Genomic DNA, 23,190 nt, shown 5'->3' on the forward strand with positions numbered 1-23,190 from the left:
CTATAGCCGCTGCTCTCCCCCGTCTCCTCCTCTCAGCTCCCTCATCTCAATCCGACTGTTTTTAAAGTCGGATTGAGATGGTCGGAAAGGGGGCCAAAACCTTTGACAGAAGCACGCGGATTGGCAGCAATTCCGCCGATCCGCGTGCTTTTCGACAAGTCGAATTCCTCGACTTGTCGAATAATTTTGGGTTACATTGAATAGGTCGGAACCCATTCCGACCTAAAAAAGTCGAAAACTGACGTCTTTTCGACAGACGGCAGCTTTCGACTTCAACTGAATATACCCCGAAGTGAGAAGTTGTCCATAGAAACAACTTGTCATTTTATAGACAGTGCTAGATAAAGGACAGTGAATCCGATTGGTTGCTATGGGCAACTTCTCCACTTTATCTCTCCCCAAGGTTTGATACATCACCCCTAAGGTATCATATACTGACATCTAGACTGACCAAAGCGACTCGGTGATAAGGGGCTAGCTACCCATCCGCAGTTCATGTTGCGTTTTATATACTGTAACCTAGTGTAAGTTTAGACAGCATGCAAAATACTAATTTGTGTGCAAACAGTGGCGGGAAACAAGCAGCCATTGTGGCAGAAGTACAGCAGTAAACAAGATCACGAAACGCTTACCATATCAACGCCACACAAATCGCCAAACACAGGGAGCAAAGCACCGTCCTGATGTCTGAACACTGGGATCTGCTTCCATGGGCAGAGGAATCCACCACGACCTTCCCTGGCTGCTCACCCTGTGCCCGCCGTACTGGGGCAGTGCCACTCCGCTGACCTTCCTGCTGTCCTGAAGGGGTGCCACTCCGCTGACCTTCCTGTTGTCCCGGGGTGGTGCCAGCCCGCTGACCATTCCGTTGTCCAATAGCAGTGCCACTCCGCTGAGTATCCTTCACCTCCTTGGCGGTGGTGGAAGCGCCCCCTTTCTTCCTCTGCTTTACTTCATTAGACATTATACGAATGTTATCTAACAAGTAACTATAGACATAAATTTACTTTTACTCCAATATAAACTCTATGCATGCAAATATATGTAGACCCATAACAGATTTATAACATGCATGACATAAAGATTGATTTAGAAGTTTGTGCTGTCAGAAAGTTATCATCTACAATGGAAGAAATGTGAGCACGGGCCTCGGCTTCCTGAGCACTAGTGGATACTCCCAGCCTCCCAGCACAACCTCCCCCCTGTCTATGTGGCAGCAGCCCAGCCAGCCAGACTTATTACAGACACTCCACTAAGCATCTGGGATTGAGAGGACCAGGCCAGCCTGCTACGGGTGCACGTAAGGGTCAAACATCCTACTTCGCGATTGTAAAACTTTATTGATATACGTTTCTAACGTTCAGATCTAAAATGTGACCACATTTAAAACGTGGACTCTACATAAGTAGTCAATCCTGGACTTTTTCTTTCTGCCTTTATTGCTCGCGTACGTCGTATTAGCCCTCGTCCAATATGGCCGCTGAGGGCTTGCAACGGGATAGGAGCTGTCAGTGAGACTGAGGCGGAACGCTCGCAGAATGGCGCTTGTGTGAGGGGGAAGGTTTTTGCCGCTGCGCACGTCACTTTTTTTCTTGGTAGAGGCTAGATCCAAGTGGCCTAAGGGACCTTTTCCGTCAGGGGGAGGAGCCACGACACAAAGGGGAGGAGCTACGCCAGCGGTACAGTTGGTCTAGTATCCACACCACCAACTATTACCTTTAGTAATTAGGTGGCGAACGAAGCGGAGCGGAGCGAGCCACCGTGCCCGAAGCGTGGCGAGCGTACTTTTCGGGTACCTTGTTCGGCCGCAGCTCCTCCCCCTGGTGACGGGTCTCCTCCCCTAGATACGTCAGAAGGTCCCTTCTCCCACTCCAATATAGAACCAACCTTCCTTTCCCATGTGTTTCCTGGTGCTGTAGGGTAGCAGAGACATGGATGTGCTAGCAAAGGAGTTTGGGAATCTCACTCAGGAACAGCTAATAGCTCCTATTGATACTGTGGAGGTGAGAGGACAGGCTGCTGGATAATGATTATTTTGTATATGTATACAGATGTATAATTGTGTAATGCAATTATTTACAGTGTGTTCAGTTGTCTTCTTGACTTTGTGTTGGTAAACTTCACATTGGATAAACTCTACATTCCATTACTATTATTATGGCAAACATTACAGAATATTATTATTATTATTTTATTTATTTACTGTTTATAATAATAATAATAATAATAATAATTAATGCAACGTTCAGTTTACATTAATAAATATGTAATATACTGTTGATGATTATTGTTGTTGTTGTTAACAACAACAACACATTAGATTTTTATTATTGTAAACTGAACGTTGCATTATTATGGTAAACAGTACATATTATTATTATTATTATTATTATTATTATTATTATTATTATAAACAGTACATATTATTGTTGGTTCAAGTTCAGAACACGGGGCCCCCTGAGGTTAGCATAACTTAACTGCTTCCGAACATCGGTAAACTTGTTTTAGAATATTAAGCAAACTAATTAAACAGTTGAACTTTTTACTTTTACTTCTTACTAACGTAACACTAATGCCCCTTTTCCACCAACGTCCCGGGTCCAACCCTGGATTTGGAACAGTGTTCCAATCCGGGTCAGACCCTATTCCTAATGTAGCTCCGACATGGATTATTCCCAGGTTGGCGCTGTTTACACTTCACACAGATGCTGTCTCTTAACGAGGCTCCAAGCCTCGATAAATCCGGCTCTCCTCATGCTGAAAATGGTATCCAGGTCGGATAACCCGTTTACACTGCAGCCCACCCAGTTCCAACCCTGGTCACTTCAGGTCACTTGACCGGAGCTTTTGTTTAGGGAGCAGTTTCCATTGAGCTGCGACCCATGTTATCACAGCAATAACCTTGGTTTTAGCGGCAGTGGAAGAGGGGGTATAAGTTTACTCAATATTCTGAAGTTTACTGATGTTCTGAAGCAGTTTAGTTATTCTAACCTCAGGGGGTCCCATGTTCTGAACTTGAACCTATTATTATTAGCACTTATTATTATTATTATTATTATTATTATTATTATTACATTATCATTATACACTGCACATTGCATTATTTATTGTTATCCTTATGTTAAACAGTACTTTATTATTATTATTATTATTATTATTGTTATCATCACATATTATTATTTGTATTATTATTATTATTATTATTGTGAAATGCACATTGCATTATTTATTATTTTTATCATTCTGATAAACTTTACATTACATTATTTATTTATATAGGAGTCGATTCAAATGTTGGGCGGTTTCCCCCTGCTGGATGTCTATCGGAGCTATTCAGTTGTTGCCATTCCGATCGGCTGCCCATTAGTAGTTAAGGTGTCTGACAGCCGCAGGTTTAGCTGCGCAGATTATGGTCAGATTATGTAACATTATAGTGCCCTCCAGTTATGCTACATTACCCTGCCTAGGTCATACTCTACCACTGTACCACACTACAGTGTTCCCTTACCATTATAACATCCGCTACATGGGATGCGGTCATTAGGTCAACAGGGTCATTAGGTCGACAGTTCAAAAGGTCGACATGAGTTTTTCACTTTTTTTGTTCAATTTTTGGACTTTTTCATACTTTACGAATTGGGAACGGTAACCTGTGCCGAGTGCAGTGAGGCACCTTGCCCGAAGTGAGGGGACATGGTGCACTAATTGGTGTTCCCCGTCACTTTACGAAGAAAACAACACAAAAAAAGTAAAAAAACTCATGTTGACCTGTCGACCTAATGTCCATGTTGACCAATAGTGTTCGACCTAATGACTGTCGACCCAACGACCCATACCCCCGCTACACACACCTCTCACAGAAAATGTAATGTCACCTCATTCAAGCCAGGATACACTGATCAAATGCAGTCGCTTAGCAGGCAAATCCTAGAACTTGGTATGCAACTATATAACCTGGGTCCTGGGCCCTCTAGAAATAGAACCCTCTATATAGCTACATCTATGTGTGAGACGGTTACCTAGGGTCTAGATTACCTGAGTTGCTGGCATTACCTATTTACATAACAACATCCCCTGTTGGAGAGGAGTCTGGGGGATTCAGTAGGGTCAGGGGCTTGGTAATTGGGGGGGGGGGGGGGGGGGGGTCAGAGAAATGTAGAGTAGTTTGGTGGTGTGTGTGGCTCATTTGGGAGGGGGGGGGGGATTGTGCTGGTTACATCAGACTGTATAGTACACACTAATCAGATTCTAGTCATTACCCACTGACCAAGACTGATACTGCTTGTGTCGCCTCATACTGCAGTAATGCCATCTCCCTGATATGATCCCCAATATCCTGGCTGCTCCAGCGCAAACATTTTGGGCACTGGCGCATCCATCTCTACTACCTGCACCCTGACAGATTTCCTTGGTGTCTAGTACAGGGTACCTAGTGGTAGAGGACACTGACGGCGGAGAATGTGTGCCATGCACATTGGGTACGGCATGCAAGCACATACCAGCTGGGTGACATATTTTTGTCTCTCAAAAGGAATTGTATAATACAAAAGTGATTATAATATATGTAGCGACTTCTTTTTAGGTGTACATTATCCAATGTCTAAATTTAAAACTTCCTTGTACTCCAGTATTTCTCTAACGTCCTAAGTGGATGCTGGGGACTCCGTAAGGACCATGGGAATAGCGGCTCCGCAGGAGACTGGGCACATCTAAAGAAAGCTTTAGGACTAACTGGTGTGCACTGGCTCCTCCCCCTATGACCCTCCTCCAAGCCTCAGTTAGATTTCTGTGCCCGACGAGAAGGGTGCACACTAGGGGCTCTCCTGAGCTTCTTAGTGAAAGTTTTAGTTTAGGTTTGTTATTTTCAGTGAGACCTGCTGGCAACAGGCTCACTGCATCGAGGGACTAAGGGGAGAAGAAGCGAACTCGCCTGCGTGCAGAGTGGAATGGGCTTCTTGGCTACTGGACATTAGCTCCAGAGGGACGATCACAGGCCCAGCCTGGATGGGTCCCGGAGCCGCGCCGCCGGCCCCCTTACAGAGCCAGAAGAGCGAAGAGGTCCGGAAAAATCGGCGGCAGAAGACGTTCCTGTCTTCAATAAGGTAGCGCACAGCACTGCAGCTGTGCGCCATTGCTCTCAGCACACTTCATACTCCGGTCACTGAGGGTGCAGGGCGCTGGGGGGGGCGCCCTGAGACGCAATAAAACATGATAAAAATACCTTACATGGCAAAAAATACATCACATATAGCTCCTGGGCTATATGGATGCATTTAACCCCTGCCAGAATATACAGAAAAACGGGAGATAAGGCTGCCGAAAAGGGGGCGGAGCCTATCTCCTCAGCACACTGGCGCCATTTTCCCTCACAGCTCAGTTGGAGGGAAGCTCCCTGGCTCTTCCCTGCAGTCACTACACTACAGAAAGGGTTAAAAAAAGAGAGGGGGGCACTAATTAGGCGCAGTATTAAAACATACTGCAGCTATAAGGGGAAAAACACTTATATAAGGTTATCCCTGTGTATATATATATATAGCGCTCTGGTGTGTGCTGGCATACTCTCCCTCTGTCTCCCCAAAGGGCTAGTGGGGTCCTGTCCTCTATCAGAGCATTCCCTGTGTGTGTGCTGTGTGTCGGTACGTTTGTGTCGACATGTATGAGGAGAAAAATGATGTGGAGACGGAGCAGAGTGTCTGTAACAGTGATGTCACCACCTAGGGGGTCGACACCTGAGTGGATGTACTGTTGAAAATTACGTGACAATGTCAGCTCTGTATAAAAAAACAGTGGTTGACATGAGACAGCCGGCTACTCAGCTTGTGCCTGTCCAGACGTCTCATAGGCCGTCAGGGGCTCTAAAGCGCCCGTTACCTCAGATGGCAGATACAGACGCCGACACGGATACTGACTCCTGTGTCGACGGTGAAGAGACAACCGTGATTTCCAGTAGGGCCACACGTTACATGATTGAGACAATGGAAAATGTTTTATACATTTCTGATAATACGAGTACCACCAAAAAGGGGTATTATGTTCGGTGAGGGAAAAACTACCTGTAGTTTTCCTGAATCTGAGAAATAAAATGAGGTGTGTGATGATGCGTGGGTTTCCCCCCGATGACAATTGATAATTTCTTAAAAAGTATTGGTGTATACCCTTTCCCGCCAGAGGTTAGGGTGCGTTGGGAAACACCCCCTAGGGGGGATAAGGCGCTCACACGCTTGTAAGAACAAGGGCTCTACCCTCTCATGAGATGGCCGCCCTTAAGGATCCTGCTGATAGAAAGCAGGAGGGTATCCAAAAATGTATTCACACACATACTGGTGTTATACTGCGACCAGCAATCGCCTCAGCCTGGAGGTGCAGTGCTGGGTTGGCATGGTCGGATTCCCTGACTGGAAATATTGATATCCTAGATAAGGATAGTATATTATTGCCTATAGAGCATTTAAAAGATGCATTTCTATATATGCATGATACACAGTGGAATATTTGCCGACTGGCATCAAGTATAAGTGCGTTGTCCAATTCTACCAGTAAAATGGTCAGGTGATGCGGATTCCAAACGGCATTTGGAAGTATTGCCTTTGAAAAGGGACATTTGGGGTCGGTCTTTTAGACCTGGTGGCCACGGCAACAACTGGGAAATCCACGTTTGTACCCCAGGTCGCCTCTCAAAATAAGACGCCGTATTATCAGGCGCAGTCCTTTGTTGGCAAGCGGACAAAAGGTTCCTCTTTTCTGCTCGTGACAGAGGGAGAGGAAAAAGGCTGAAGAGATTAGCCAGTTCCCAGGAACAGAAACCCTTTCCCGCCTCTGCCAAGCCCTCAGTATGACACTAGGGCCTTACAAGCTCAGGCACGGTGGGGGCCCATTCTCAATGAATTTCAGTGCGCAGTGGGCTCACTCGCAAGTAGACCCCTGGATCCTTCAGGTAATATCTCAAGGGTACATATTGGAATTCGAGACGTCTCCCCCTCGCCGTTTCCAAAAGTCGGCTTTACCGACGTCTCCCTCTGACAGGGAGGCAGTTTTGGAAGCCATTCACAAGCTGTATTCCCAGCAGGTGATAATCAAGGTACCGCTCCTGCAACAGGGAACGGGGTATTATTCCACACTATTGTGGTACCGAAGCCAGACGGCTCGGTGAGACCGATTCTAAATCTAAATTCTAAAATCTTTGAACACTTACATACAGAGGTTCAAATTCAAGATTGAGTCACTCAGAGCAGTGATTGCGAACCTGGAAGAAGGGGACTACATGATGTCTCGGGACATCAAGGATGCTTACCTTCATGTCAAAATTTACCCTTCTCACCAAGGGTACCTCAGGTTATGGTACAGAACTGTAACTATCAGTTCAGACGCTGCCGTAGGGATGGTCCACGGCACCCCGGGTCTTTACCAAGGTAATGGCCGAAATGATATCCCTTCGAAGGAAGGAAATTTTAGTTATCCCTTACTTGGACGATTCCCTGATAAGGGTAAGATCCAGGGAACAGTTGGAAGTCGGTGTAGCACTATCTCAGGTAGTGTTGCGGCAGCACGATTGGATTCTCAATATTCCAAAATCGCAGCTGGTTCCGACGACTTGTCTTCTGTTTCCTAGGGATGTTCCTGGACACAGTCCAAAAAAAAAAAGGTGTTTCTCCCGGAAGAGAAAGCCAGGGAGTTATCCGAGCTAGTCAGGAACCTCCTAAAACCGAAGCAAGTCTCAGTGCATCAATGCACAAGGGTTCTGGGTAAAAATGGTGGCTTCCTACGAAGCAATCCCATTCGTTAGATTCCACGCAAGAACTTTCCAGTGGAACCTACTGGACAAATGGTCCGGGTCGCATTTTCAGATGCATCAGCGGATAACCCTGTCACCAAGGACAAGGGTATCCATCCTGTGGTGGTTGCAGAGTGCTCATCTTCTAGAGGGCCGCAGATTCGGCATTCAGGACTGGGTACTGGTGACCACGGATGCCAGCCTGCGAGGCTGGGGAGCAGTCACACAGGGAAGGAATATCCAGGGCTTAGGGTCAAGCCTGGATACATCACTTCACATAAATATCCTGAAGCTAAGGGCCATTTACAATGCTCTAAGCTTAGCAAGACCTCTGCTTCAAGGTCAGCCGGTGTTGATCCAGTCGGACAACATCATGGCAGTCACCCACGTAAACAGACAGGGTGGCACAAGAAGCAGGAGGGCAATGGCAGAAGCTGCAGGGATTCTTTGCTGGGCGGAAAATCATGTGATAGCACTGTCAACAGTATTCATTCCGGGAGTGGACAACTGGGAAGCAGACTTCCTCAGCACGACCTCCAGCCGGGAGAGTGGGGACTTCACCCAGAAGTCGTCCACATGATTAAAAAACTCGACAGGTATTGCGCCAGGTCAAGAGACCCTCAGGCAATAGTTGTAGACGCTCTGGTAACATCGTGGGTGTACCAGTCAGTGTATGTGTTCCCTCCTCTGCCTCTCATACCCAAGGTACTGAGATTGATAAGATGGAGAGGAGAAAGCACTATATTCGTGGCTCCGGATTGGCCAAGAAGGACTTGGTAACCGGAACTTCAAGAGATGCTCACGGAGGATCCGTGGCCTCTACCTCTAAGAAGGGACCTGCTCCAGCAAGGACCCTGTCTGTTCCAAGACTTACCGCGGCTGCGTTTGACGGCATGCCGGTTGAACACCGGATCCTGAAGGAAAAAAGGCATTCCGGATGAAGTCATCCATATCCTGATCTAAAGCCAGGAAGGATGTAACCGCAAAAACATTATCACCGCAATTGGCGAAAATATGTTGCGTAGTGCGAGGCCAGTAAGGCCCGACGGAGGAAATTCAACTGGGTCGATTCCTACATTTCCTGCAAACAGGAGTGTCTATGGGCCTGAAATTGGGGTCCATTAAGGTTCAGATTTCGGCCCTGTCAATTTTCTTCCAAAAAAGAACTAGCTTCAGTCCCTGAAGTTTAGACGTTTGTAAAAGGGGTACTGCATATACAGCCTCCTTTTGTGCCTCCAGTGGCAATTTGGGATCTCAATGTAGTTTGGGTTCCAAAAGTCACATTGGTTTGAACCACTTAAATCTGTGGAGTTAAAATATCTCACATGGAAAGTGGTCATGCTGTTGGCCCTGGCCTGGGCCAGGCGCGTGTCAGAATTGGCGGCTTTATCCTGTAAAAGCCCTTATCTGATTTTCCATTCGGACAGGGCGGAATTGAGGACTCGTCCTCAGTTTCTCCCTAAGGTGGTTCCAGCGTTTTCACCTGAACCAACCTATTGTGGTGCCTGCGGCTACTAGGGACTTGGAGGAATCCAAGTTGCTGGATGTTGTCAGGGCCCTGAAAATATTTCCAGGACGGCTGGAGTCAGGAAATCTGACTCGCTGTTTATCCTGTATGCACCCAACAAGCTGGGTGCTCCTGCTTCTAAGCAGACTATTGCTCGTTGGATTTGTAGTACAATTCAGCTTGCACATTCTGTGGCAGGCCTGCCACAGCTAAAATCTGTAAAAGCCCGTTCCACAAGGAAAGTGGGCTCATCTTGGGCGGCTGCCCGAGGGGTCTCGGCTTTACAACTTTGCCGAGCAGCTACTTGGTCAGGGGCAAACACGTTTGCTAAATTCTACAAATTTGATACCCTGGCTGAGGAGGACCTGGAGTTCTCTCATTCGGTGCTGCAGAGTCATCCGCACTCTCCCGCCCGTTTGGGAGCTTTGGTATAATCCCCATGGTCCTTACGGAGTCCCCAGCATCCACTTAGGACGTTAGAGAAAATAAGAATTTACTTACCGATAATTCTATTTCTCATAGTCCGTAGTGGATGCTGGGCGCCCATCCCAAGTGCGGATTGTCTGCAATACTTGTACAGTACATAGTTATTGTTACAAAAATCGGGTTATTATTGTTGGGAGCCATCTTTTCAGAGGCTCCTCTGTTATCATACTGTTAACTGGGTTCAGATCACAAGTTATACGGTGTGATTGGTGTGGCTGGTATGAGTCTTACCCGGGATTCAAAATCCTTCCTTATTGTGTACGCTCGTCCGGGCACAGTATCCTAACTGAGGCTTGGAGGAGGGTCATAGGGGGAGGAGCCAGTGCACACCAGTTAGTCCTAAAGCTTTCTTTAGATGTGCCCAGTCTCCTGCGGAGCCGCTATTCCCATGGTCCTTACGGAGTCCCCAGCATCCACTACGGACTATGAGAAATAGAATTATCGGTAAGTAAATTCTTATTTTTCCTCAGAAGACTGCCGTCTGCATTCACTGTATGTAAGAGAAGGGTAACCGTTTCCATTCTACCGCTTTTCTGTCAGATATCACTTGATCGCTGGCACATTTTTTTGGACATATTTCATATAATTGTGGTTTTGAATATTTTTTTGTTCTCCCTTTGCAGGAAAAATGGAAACTACTGCCAGCATTCCTGAAGGTAAGCAAAATAGTTTGTCATTATCATTAAATGTGCCCACATGTGCATAGTACTATAAGTGATCTTTGTACATAAGAGGTTATTTGTCATATTAAGGAAGAATTCGGTTCCCTCACCTGCTGTCTTTGCTTCTGTCAGGTAAAGGGCCTTGTGAAGCAGCACATAGATTCATTCAATTACTTCATCAATGTAGAGGTAAGTGCCCTCTTGCTAAATCTTGCTGTGGTTTACAGATAGACATTGGAGCTATGGTAAGCAGTGATGATACGTGTTACTATGTGTTACGCCAATCCTCGCACCTTGGCCTCAGTATTTTACTTTGGGGAAGATGTATCAAACCTTGGATAGAGATAAAATGGATAGAGAGAAAGCACCAACTAATTACCTCCTAACTCATTTTTGAAGCACAGCCTGTAACATGGCAGTTAGGAGCTGATTAACTGGTACTTTATCTCTCCAAAGTTTGATACATCTCCCCCTTTAGCTGTTGCTGAAATAATATACTCTCCTCCTATTTATTTTTAAGTAAAGGAGCCAGCTAATGATAATATTGCAGAGATCTCCTTAATGACTGGTCAAAGTGGCAAATTATATTTCTCTTACGTCCTAGAGGATGCTGGGGACTCCAAAAGGACCATGGGGGTATAGACGGGATCCGCAGGAGCTTGGGCACACTAAAAAGACTTTGACTGGGTGTGAACTGGCTCCTCCCTCTATGCCCCTCCCCAAGACCTCAGTTAGACTTTGTGCCCAGGAGTGACTGGACACACACTAGGGGAGCTCTACTGAATTTCTCTAGAAAGACTTTTGTTAGGTTTTTTATTTTCAGGGAGACCTGCTGGCTACAGGCTCTCTGCTTTGTGGGAGTGAGGGGAGAGAAGTCAGACCTACTTCCTCTTAGTTAAAGGCTCTGCTTCTTAGGCTACTGGACACCATTAGCTCCAGAGGGTTCGATCACTTGGTTCGCCTAGCTGCCTGTTCCCGGAGCTGTGCCGTCACCCCCCTCACAGAAGCCTGAAGAAAGAAGCCGGGTGAGTATTAGAAGAACCGAAGACATCAGACGGCAGAAGACTTCAGTAACGGTGGTACAGCGCAGCGATCGCGCTGCGCTCCATGCTCCCACACACATCACCAACGGCACTCACAGGGTGCAGGGTGCTGGGGGGGGGCGCCCTGGGCAGCAGTTACTGGGGTCAGAGGACTGGCAGAAACGATTATACGGTGCCCGGGCACCGTATAGAATACCCCCGCCAGTATAATAAATTTGAAATTGAGCGGGCTACAGCGCGCCGGGAAGGGGCGGGGCTTAGTAGCACATTGCTCACCAGCGCCATTTTCTCTCTCTCCACAGTGCTGCAGAGACGCTGGCCCGGACCTCCGAGCTCCCTCAAGTAACAAGGGGGCAAAAACGGGGGGCACATAAAATTTAGTGCTTTTAGCTTATTGTAAACAGCGCTGGACACATATATTATTTCTTTGTAGTATATGGGCGCTGGGGTGTGAGCTAGCATACTCCCTCTGTGTTTCTCTCTACGGGCTCCACTGTGGGTCTGTCCCCTTGTTTTTGGCCAGTGTGAGTGTGGGTGTGTCGGCACTACGTGTCGACATGCCTGAGGCTGAGTGTTCCTCCCCGGAGGAAGTTGCTTGGGGCGCAGAGAGGGATTTGAGTATGAGTCTGTCGGCACAGCCGACTGCTGATTGGGTGACTATGCTGAGTACGCTGAATGCAAATGTGGCTTTATTGTCTAAGAGATTGGATAAATCTGATTCGCAGACACAAACATGGAGGAAATCCATGGAGGAGGCTTTATCTCAGGTACAGACCACCTCGGGGTCCCAAAAGCGTTTTTACCCAGATGGCAGATACAGGTACTGATACGGACTCTGATTCCGATGTCGATTTCAATGAGGCTTCTTTACATCCAAGGGTTGTTAGGAGTATTCAGTACATGATTGTAGCCATCAAGGATGTTTTACATATATCTGAGGAACCTGCCGTTCCTGACACAAGGGTTTGTTTATTTAAAGGGAAAAGGCCTGAGGTAAAATTTCCCCCCTCTTATGAAATGAATGCGCTTTGTGAAAAGGCTTGGGAGTCGCCTGACAAAAGGTGGCAGATTCCCAAGAGAATTTTGATGGCATATCCTTCCCCTCTGACGACAGGGAAAAATGGGAGTCGTCTTCCCATGTGGACAAGGCTCTATCCCGATTGTCCAAGAAGGTGGCGCTTCTGTCTCCTGACACGGCTGCTCTCAAAGACCCAGCGGATCGCAAGCTAGAGACGACATTGAAGTCCATTTTCGTTAATACTGGTGCATTGCTCAGACCTGCTGTGGCGTCGGTATGGGTGAGTAGTGCTATTGCTAAGTGGGCTGATAATTTGGCTTCTGATATGGATACCCTTGATAAGGATAACATTCTTTTGACTCTTGGTTATATCAAGGACGCTGCAGATTACCTAAAGGATGCGGCGAGGGATGTTGGCCTCTTGGGATCACGAGCCAATGCCATGGCGGTCTTGGCCAGGAGGGCGCTGTGGATTCATCAATGGAATGCTGATGCCGACTCCAAGAAGAATATGGAAGCTCTCCCTTTTAAAGGTAGTGTCTTGTTTGGTGACGGCCTTGCTGACCTGGTGTCTACCGCTACTGCGGGTAAGTCATATTTTCTTCCTTATGTTCCTACACAACAGAAAAAGGCACCCCATCAGCAGATGCAGTCCTTTCGGCCTAATAAATTCAAAAGAGGAAAGGGCTCGTCCTTCCTCACCTCAAAGGTTAGAGGAAGGGGAAAGAAGTCGCCTGCAGTGGCAGGCACCCAGGACCAAAAGTCCTCCCCCGCCTCTACCAAGTCCACCGCATGACGCTGGGGCTCCCCTGCGGGAGTCCGTACCGGTGGGGGGCCGTCTCCGATTCTTCAGTCAGGTCTGGTTTCAATCGGCCCTGGATCCTTGGGTCTTAGACATAGTGTCCCAAGGGTACAAACTGGAGTTTCAGGAGAGGCCCCCCGCCGCTTTTTCGTGTCAGCCCTACCAGTTTCTCTTTCAGAAAGAGTAGTAGTAAATGCTGCGATACAAAAGCTGTGTCAGCAGAGGGTCATTGTGCCGGTTCCCCCGTCCCAACGGGGGGAAGGGTTCTATCCGTGCCTCTTTGTCGTGCCGAAGCCGGACGGCTCGGTCAGACCGATTTTGAACCTGAAGTCCCTCAATCCATACTTGCAAATTTTCAAGTTCAAGATGAAGTCTCTTCGAGCTGTGATCTCCAGCCTTATAGATTGGTAAATGCTCAATTAGCTTAGTGATATCATTCAGGTGCTCGAAAGGAAGGGGTATTTCTGAGCAAGAAAAAAAAGAAGCAATTGGTTTCCCCAGCACCCTGACTGATAACAGTAACCAGATATAATCCCACATGATAATAGAATTCAGAGATCTTCGTTACACATATTTGCGCAAATGTGTGGTTAAGCCCCAAAGCCGCATCAAGGCCTCTCTGTATATTTGGGGTCCCTAGCGCTATATCTAGGTGCAGGGTGTGGCACCCCAAAACACCAGAATGAGCCAGAAAGCCCAGCGTGGCATACCAGTGTAAAAAACTATAGTGTTAATAAATTAGTATTTAGGAAGCCGAAGCTATAGAGAGGGTGATACAAACATGAAATGTAATTAAAATAGAGAAATAGTGTTAGAAAATTAATAAGTGAAAAGTGTTAATAGAATGTAAAGGTATGCCACACTAAAGCCATCCAGCTCAGCCAGTCCAGAGGCACCACACCTCACACCTCCATTACCCCAATCTGGGTCTAATATTAACCAGCAAGGAGCCACATGATAATGGCTCCTTACTAAAATATGTCTAAGCTAAGAGCTACCTACCTTGGAGCAACCCCATAATGCTCCATGTGGCATGTCAGGGCCTGCACCTCCTCCTAATGCAGGAACCTCTCTGCCTCTCACAACAGCCATATAGATTGGTAAATGCTCAATTAGCTTAGTGATATCATTCAGGTGCTCGAAAGGAAGGGGTATTTCTGAGCAAGAAAAAAAAGAAGCAATTGGTTTCCCCAGCACCCTGAATGATAACAGTAACCAGATATAAATCCCACATGATAATAGAATTCAGAGATCTTCGTTACACATATTTGCGCAAATGTGTGGTTAAGCCCCAAAGCCGCATCAAGGCCTCTCTGTATATTTGGGGTCCCTAGCGCTATATCTAGGTGCAGGGTGTGGCACCCCAAAACACCAGAATGAGCCAGAAAGCCCAGCGTGGCATACCAGTGTAAAAAACTATAGTGTTAATAAATTAGTATTTAGGAAGCCGAAGCTATAGAGAGGGTGATACAAACATGAAATGTAATTAAAATAGAGAAATAGCTTAGTAGCACATTGCTCACCAGCGCCATTTTCTCTCTCTCCACAGTGCTGCAGAGACGCTGGCCCGGACCTCCGAGCTCCCTCAAGTAACAAGGGGGCAAAAACGGGGGGCACATAAAATTTAGTGCTTTTAGCTTATTGTAAACAGCGCTGGACACATATATTATATCTTTTAGTATATGGGCGCTGGGGTGTGAGCTGGCATACTCCCTCTGTGTTTCTCTCTACGGGCTCCACTGTGGGTCTGTCCCCTTGTTTTTGGCCAGTGTGGGTGTGTCGGCACTACGTGTCGACATGCCTGAGGCTGAGTGTTCCTCCCCGGAGGAAGTTGCTTGGGGCGCAGAGAGGGATTTGAGTATGAGTCTGTCGGCACAGCCGACTGCTGATTGGGTGACTATGCTGAGTACGCTGAATGCAAATGTGGCTTTATTGTCTAAGAGATTGGATAAATCTGATTCGCAGACACAAACATGGAGGAAATCCATGGAGGAGGCTTTATCTCAGGTACAGACCACCTCGGGGTCCCAAAAGCGTTTTTACCCAGATGGCAGATACAGGTACTGATACGGACTCTGATTCCGATGTCGATTTCAGTGAGGCTTCTTTACATCCAAGGGTTGTTAGGAGTATTCAGTAAATGATTGTAGCCATCAAGGATGTTTTACATATATCTGAGGAACCTGCCGTTCCTGACACAAGGGTTTGTTTATTTAAAGGGAAAAGGCCTGAGGTAAAATTTCCCCCCTCTTATGAAATGAATGCGCTTTGTGAAAAGGCTTGGGAGTCGCCTGACAAAAGGTGGCAGATTCCCAAGAGAATTTTGATGGCATATCCTTTCCCCTCTGACGACAGGGAAAAATGGGAGTCGTCTTCCCATGTGGACAAGGCTCTATCCCGATTGTCCAAGAAGGTGGCGCTTCTGTCTCCTGACACGGCTGCTCTCAAAGACCCAGCGGATCGCAAGCTAGAGACGACATTGAAGTCCATTTTCGTTAATACTGGTGCATTGCTCAGACCTGCTGTGGCGTCGGTATGGGTGAGTAGTGCTATTGCTAAGTGGGCTGATAATTTGGCTTCTGATATGGATACCCTTGATAAGGATAACATTCTTTTGACTCTTGGTTATATCAAGGACGCTGCAGATTACCTAAAGGATGCGGCGAGGGATGTTGGCCTCTTGGGATCACGAGCCAATGCCATGGCGGTCTTGGCCAGGAGGGCGCTGTGGATTCATCAATGGAATGCTGATGCCGACTCCAAGAAGAATATGGAAGCTCTCCCTTTTAAAGGTAGTGTCTTGTTTGGTGACGGCCTTGCTGACCTGGTGTCTACCGCTACTGCGGGTAAGTCATATTTTCTTCCTTATGTTCCTACACAACAGAAAAAGGCACCCCATCAGCAGATGCAGTCCTTTCGGCCTAATAAATTCAAAAGAGGAAAGGGCTCGTCCTTCCTCACCTCAAAGGTTAGAGGAAGGGGAAAGAAGTCGCCTGCAGTGGCAGGCACCCAGGACCAAAAGTCCTCCCCCGCCTCTACCAAGTCCACCGCATGACGCTGGGGCTCCCCTGCGGGAGTCCGTACCGGTGGGGGGCCGTCTCCGATTCTTCAGTCAGGTCTGGTTTCAATCGGCCCTGGATCCTTGGGTCTTAGACATAGTGTCCCAAGGGTACAAACTGGAGTTTCAGGAGAGGCCCCCCGCCGCTTTTTCGTGTCAGCCCTACCAGTTTCTCTTTCAGAAAGAGTAGTAGTAAATGCTGCGATACAAAAGCTGTGTCAGCAGAGGGTCATTGTGCCGGTTCCCCCGTCCCAACGGGGGGAAGGGTTCTATCCGTGCCTCTTTGTCGTGCCGAAGCCGGACGGCTCGGTCAGACCGATTTTGAACCTGAAGTCCCTCAATCCATACTTGCAAATTTTCAAGTTCAAGATGAAGTCTCTTCGAGCTGTGATCTCCAGCCTAGAAGGGGGGGATTTTATGGCGTCAGTCGACATAAAGGATGCTTACTTGCACGTCCCGATATACCCTCCTCATCAAGCCTTCTTGAGGTTTGCGGTACAGGATTGTCATTACCAATTTCAGGCGTTGCCGTTTGGGCTTTCCACGGCCCCGAGGGTTTTCACCAAGGTAATGGCGGAAATGATGGTCCTCCTTCGCAAGCAAGGGGTCACAATTATCCCGTACTTGGACGATCTCCTGATAAAGGCGAGGTCCAAGGAACAGTTGTTAAGAAATGTGGATCTCTCCCTGTCGGTTCTGCGACATCACGGTTGGATTCTAAATTTGCCAAAGTCTCAGTTGATCCCGGCCACTCGGCTGCCCTTCCTGGGCATGATCCTAGACACGGAGATACAGAGAGTGTTTCTTCCAGAGGACAAAGCTCTGGAAATCCAGACCATGGTCAGGGAGCTTCTGAGGCCGACAAGTGTATCGATTCATCAATGCATTCGGATACTAGGGAAGATGGTTGCGGCTTACGAAGCCATTCCGTTTGGCAGGTTTCATGCCCGGGTGTTTCAGTGGGATCTGCTGAAAAAATGGTCCGGGTCTCGCCTGCACATGCACCGGAAAATAAGTCTATATTCCAGGGCCAGGATTTCTCTCCTGTGGTGGCTGCAAGGCTCTCACCTTCTAGAGGGACGCCGATTCGGAATCCAGGACTGGGTCCTGCTGACAACAGATGCAAGTCTCCGAGGCTGGGGCACAGTCACGCAAGGAAGAAGTTTCCAGGTAAAATGGTCAAACCAGGAATCTTGTCTCCACATAAATGTTCTCGAGTTGAGAGCCATTCACAATGGCCTGCTGCAAGCAAAGAACCTTCTTCAGGGTCTCCCTGTCCTGATCCAGTCGGACAACATAACAGCGATGGCGTACGTAAACCGCCAAGGCGGAACAAGGAGCAGGGCGGCAATGGCGGAGGCCACAAGAATCCTTCTCTGGACGGAACAGCACGTGAGCGCTCTGTCAGCAGTCTTCTTCCCGGGCGTAGACAACTGGGAAGCAGACTTCCTCAGCAGACACGACCTCCAAGAGGTATTTGCAGAAGTGACAAGGCGTTGGGGAATTCCTCAAATAGACATGATGGCGTCTCACCTCAACAATAAGCTTCCGAGGTATTGTTCCAGGTCAAGGGACCCCCAAGCCAGTGCAGTGGACGCCCTGGTGACTCCGTGGGTGTTTCAGTCGGTGTATGTGTTCCCTCCGCTTCCTCTCATTCCAAAGGTGCTGAGGATCGTTCGACGAACAAGGGTTCAGGCGATACTCGTCGTTCCAGATTGGCCGCGGACGGCCTCTTATCCGGATCTTCAGGAATTACTAGTGGAAGATCCCTGGCCGCTTCCTCTAAGACACAGGTTCTCAAACTCGGTCCTCAGGACCCCACACAGTGCATGTTTTGCAGGTCTCCTCACAGAATCATAACTGAAATAATTAGCTCTACCTGTGGACCTTTTAAAATGTGTCAGTGAGTAATTAATTCACCTGTGCACTTGCCGGGTTACCTGTAAAACATGCACTGTGTGGGGTCCTGAGGATCGAGTTTGAGAACCACTGCTCTAAGAGATGACCTGTTACTGCAGGTGCCCTGCGTGTTTCCAGACTTACCGCGGCTGCGTTTGTCGGCGTGGAAGTTGAGCGCCAAATCTTAGCTCGGAAAGGTATTCCCGGGGAGGTCATCCCCACTCTCTTTAAAGCAGAGGTTCTCAAACTCTGTCCTCGGGAGCCCACACAGTGCATGCTTTGCAGGTAACCCAGCAGGTGCACAGGTGTATTAATTACTCACTGACACATTTTAAAAGGTCCACAGGTGGAGCATAATTATTTCACTTGCGATTCTGTGAGGAGACCTGCAAAACATGCACTGTGTGGGCCCCCGAGGACCGAGTTTGAGAACCTCTGCCTTAAAGCTAGGAAGGAGGTCACGGCAAAACATTATCACCGTATTTGGAGAAAATATGTGTCGTGGTGTGAAACCAAAGCCGCTCCTGCGGAGGAGTTTCACTTGGGTCGTTTCCTCCATTTTTTGCAGGCAGGCGTGGATGCAGGCCTGAAATTGGGTTCCATCAAAGTGCAGATTTTGGCTTTATCTATTTTCTTTCAAAAAGAGTTGTGCGTCCTTCCTGAGGTTCAGACTTTCGTGAAGGGAGTGCTGCATATCCATCCTCCATTTGTGCCACCCGTGGCGCCGTGGGATCTTGAAGTGGTGTTGCAGTTTCTTATGTCTCACTGGTTTGAACCTTTGCGTAAGGTTGAGTTAGTTTCTCACTTGGAAAGTGGTCATGCTTTTGGCTCTGGCGTCTGCCAGACGAGTGTCCGAGTTGGCGGCTTTGTCTCACCAGAGCCCATATTTGATCTTTCATTCGGATAGAGCGGAATTGAGGACTGGTCAACAATTTCTGCCGAAGGTGGTTTCTTCGTTTCACATAAACCAGCCTATTGTGGTACCTGTAGCTACGGAGGCTGTGGCGGTCCCAAAGGCTCTTGACGTTGTAAGAGCTTTGAAAATTTATGTCGCCAGAACGGCTCTTACTAGGAAGACAGAGGCTCTGTTTGTCCTGTATGCTTCCAACAAGATTGGAAATCCTGCTTCTAAGCAAACTATTGCACGCTGGATTTGTAATACGATTCAGCAAGCTCATTCTTTGGCTGGGCTCCCGTTTACGAAGTCAGTAAAGGTCCATTCTACCAGGAAAGTGGGCTCATCTTGGGCGGTTGCCCGAGGGGTCTCGGCACTTCAACTTTGCCGAGCAGCTACGTGGTCGGGTTCAAACACTTTTGCTAAGTTCTACAAGTTTGATACCCTGGCTGATGAGGACCTCATGTTTGCTCAATCGGTGCTGCAGAGTCGTCCGCACTCTCCCGCCCGGTCTGGAGCTTTGGTATAGACCCCATGGTCCTTTTGGAGTCCCCAGCATCCTCTAGGACGTAAGAGAAAATAGGATTTTAATACCTACCGGTAAATCCTTTTCTCCTAGTCCGTAGAGGATGCTGGGCGCCCATCCCAGTGCGGACTGTTCCTTGCAGTTGTATTGACGCTGGTCATTTTTGGTTACACGTGGGTTGTGTATCAGTTATATTCAGCTTGTTGCTGTTGTTTGTTCATACTGTTATCTGGTTTCCTGTTACTCCGGTTGTACGGTATGTTTGTGATGTGGGCTCGTACGTTTCTCGCCCTTAGTTTAACAAAATTCTTTTCCTCGAAATGTCCGTCTCTCCTGGGCACAGTTCCTATAACTGAGGTCTGGGGGAGGGGCATAGAGGGAGGAGCCAGTTCACACCCAGTCAAATTCTTTTTAGTGTGCCCAAGCTCCTGCGGATCCCGTCTATACCTCCATGGTCCTTTTGGAGTCCCCAGCATCCTCTACAGACTAGGAGAAAAGGATTTACCGGTAGGTATTAAAATCCTATTTTTTTTATTTTCTGCTGCACACTGCTAGCTAATTCTGTCTCATATATAAATCTACCTTTTTTAAAGTTTACTCGGCACTCACATGCAGTGGGGTCGGCCATTTTCTGGAGTGAAGTTACATTTATGGGTATGCGGCCCATTGATTCAATAGAAGATAATTACACAGTAGTAGGTCATGCTGAGTGGGTAGAATCGTTTAGCCGACAAAATGGCTTCCGTAGCGCTTGTTTGTTACAAGTGTTTGCGCACTACAGAAGATTGTGAGAAAATAGACTTTTTCATGCTTAAATGACTGAAAATGTGCTGACTGGTGGAGATAGTAAAAGAATCTTATTGTGTTCCCAAATGTATTGAGTCTTGGCCTGATTCAGAAATGTACACAAACCTGATGGTTTGCATACATCTCTGATGGTGCGAGATCTGCACACGCAGATCTTGTTCTGCTATATCGCCTGCAGTTCCCTTCACGCTGCAGCCTGATGAACAGACTGTGGTGTCGGCTCCGTTTTCTGGGCTTGCTGAAGCAAGTGGCCCCTAGCTTCAGCAGCGTGAGTTCCCCAATCCACCAGAGTAACCTAAGGGTTACTCAGATGACTGATGGTCATGCAGACGATCCATTGCTGCGTCTTCTGATCAGAAAGCTGGCTGGAGATGTCTAATTACACAAGACACCTCCTGCGGCATTAACATATCACACAGATGCTGCGTACAAAGACGCAGCAGCTGTGTGTTATCCGTCCATCTCTAATTCAGGCCATCTGTCACTTTAAACCAATATACTTCTACTACTGAAAAAGCAAGCCAACCCCTATTGGAGGAACTGGCTTTTGAAACAATATTCTAAACACTCCTGTTACACAAGGCTTGTCTGGGTAAAGAAGCACTTGGTACAGTCCAGTCCACTTTGGATTTAAAGAAGGCTCCTGGCTCTATAGCTTTACATTTACCTTCTGTGGATCTCTTTGATCTGCGTGTTTAAAATACTGTAACTGACACATTTTGATCAGTATCCAGAACACAATAGTCAATTGCAGACCAATAAACAAGGACTCTGACACAGGTGTTGGTAATATCATAGGTGTCTCCATTAATGTAATGTCAGAACACAATCCTGGCTTTTTATCACTTTCTTTAGTTTTGCAAAGAAATATTTCTGAAATCTGTTGCCGCTGTGCAGTACTTAGGACCACCAATTAGTCCCTAATTTGTCAATTATTTTAGATGTCCTAACAAATATTAATTTCTCAAGATGTTCTAATAAATATTTTTCCAGATATTTTATAGCTAATTTTTTTATTTTCCACATGTGATTTCTTTTTGTTTTTTTCAAGATTAAAAAGATAATGAAAGCGAATGAAAAAGTGACAAGTGATGCAGATCCAATGTGGTACTTGAAGTAAGTCCTTTCAGGTTAATGGCATTCTTGGGAAGTTTGTGTAAAGATTTCAAGGTTGTCCTCGATGTAGCCAGTAGGAACCTATATTGTGACCAAGGGTGGGGCCACAGAGAGCATCCGCTGCCTGCAACAGTATTAGGGATTTGAGACCAGAGCGACGCCAAACTAATTAATAATTTATGTAAAGCTGTTTTTTATTTTTATTTTTTCATGCCCAGTTCCGTTGAGCTACAGATACAGGTGTCTATGTACTAAGCGTTGGAGAGAGAGAACATGGGTGGAGAGAAAGTAACAGCCCACCAGTTCCTGTCTTTTTTTTTTTTTTTTCAAGCACAGCAGTTAGGTGCTGATTGGCTGCTACTTTGGGCCTAATTCATGTTTGTAAGTAAAGCAAAAAAGCAAGCACCTGGTCAACACCATGTTGCACTGCAGGTGGGGCAAATATAACATGCAGAGAGATTTAAGGTGCATACACAGTGCGATTTTCCTTGCGATATGGACTATATAGTCCATATCGCAGGAAAATATAGTGCATATCGCACCGTGTGTATAGAGCTTGCGATGCCGATGCGCGGTCCCACGAGATCAGCATCGCAAGAAAAAATAGACTGTGGAGGCAGCCCAACATTGACTATATCGGTGGTGCCGGGTTGCGGCCACAATGTTTAGTCAATGTCGGGTGCTATGCACATCGCACCGTGTGTATGCACCTTAAGATTTGGGTCGGGTGTGTTTAAATTGATATCTAAATTGCAGTGTAAAAACAAAGCTGTAACATTTCTGGCCTACATGCAAGAGCAGCCAGTATTTACCCTGCACAGAAATAATATAAATGTATTTGCTCCCCTTGCATGGCAACGTGGTTTGTTCCATACACGCTTATTTGCTTTTTTCTCTGACGTCCTAGTGGATGCTGGGAACTCCGTAAGGACCATGGGGAATAGCGGCTCCGCAGGAGACTGGGCACAAAAAGAAAGCTTTAGGACTACCTGGTGTGCACTGGCTCCTCCCCTATGACCCTCCTCCAAGCCTCAGTTAGATTTTTGTGCCCGACCGAGCAGGGTGCAATCTAGGGGGCTCTCCTGAGCTTCTTAGATAAAAGTTAGTTTTAGGTTTTTTATTTTCAGTGAGACCTGCTGGCAACAGGCTCACTGCATCGAGGGACTAAGGGGAGAAGAAGCGAACCTGCCTGCTTGGGCTTCTTAGGCTACTGGACACCATTAGTCCGGTCCCAGAGCCGCGAAGCAAGAAGAGGTCCGGAAAATCGGCGGCAGAAGACATCAGTCTTCATCAAGGTAGCGCACAGCACTGCAGCTGTGCGCCATTGCTCCTCATGCACACCTCACACTGCGGTCACTGATGGGTGCAGGACACTGGGGGGGGGGCGCCCTGAGCAGCAATATTAACACCTTGGCTGGCAAAAATACATCACATATAACCCCCAGGGCTATATGGATGTACATTAACCCCTGCCAGAATCCATAAAAATGCGGGAGAAAAGTCCGCAAAAAAGGGGCGGAGCTATCTCCTTCAGCACACTGGCGCCATTTTTCCCTCACGGCTCCGTTGGAGGGAAGCTCCCTGGCTCTCCCCTGCAGTT

The 23,190-nt window shown here is 47.3% G+C and overlaps 2 protein-coding genes across 4 annotated transcripts in view; one reads left to right on the forward strand and one right to left on the reverse strand.

The window, feature by feature from the left end:
• IKBIP (IKBKB interacting protein) overlaps positions 1–1,336 on the reverse strand; it is an 86,504-nt gene extending 85,168 nt beyond the window's left edge. For 2 of the 3 annotated variants that reach the window (XM_063928433.1, XM_063928432.1), the window contains exon 1: positions 633–1,322. In XM_063928433.1, coding sequence (XP_063784503.1) covers positions 633–964 — 332 coding nt within the window. In that variant the 5' untranslated portion in view covers positions 965–1,322. Of the gene's footprint in view, positions 1–632 lie in introns of all 3 variants that reach the window. The other variant, XM_063928434.1, reaches the window with a different exon arrangement.
• A 346-nt stretch (positions 1,337–1,682) lies between these two features.
• POLR3B (RNA polymerase III subunit B) overlaps positions 1,683–23,190 on the forward strand; it is a 345,554-nt gene continuing 324,046 nt past the window's right edge. Inside the window, exons 1-4 of the mRNA XM_063928431.1 lie at positions 1,683–2,003; positions 10,388–10,420; positions 10,559–10,615; positions 21,526–21,590. Coding sequence (XP_063784501.1) covers positions 1,932–2,003; positions 10,388–10,420; positions 10,559–10,615; positions 21,526–21,590 — 227 coding nt within the window. The 5' untranslated portion in view covers positions 1,683–1,931. The remainder of the gene's footprint in view (positions 2,004–10,387; positions 10,421–10,558; positions 10,616–21,525; positions 21,591–23,190) is intronic.

Source organism: Pseudophryne corroboree, chromosome 6, assembly GCF_028390025.1.
Source record: "Pseudophryne corroboree isolate aPseCor3 chromosome 6, aPseCor3.hap2, whole genome shotgun sequence".
NCBI lineage: Eukaryota > Metazoa > Chordata > Amphibia > Anura > Myobatrachidae > Pseudophryne > Pseudophryne corroboree.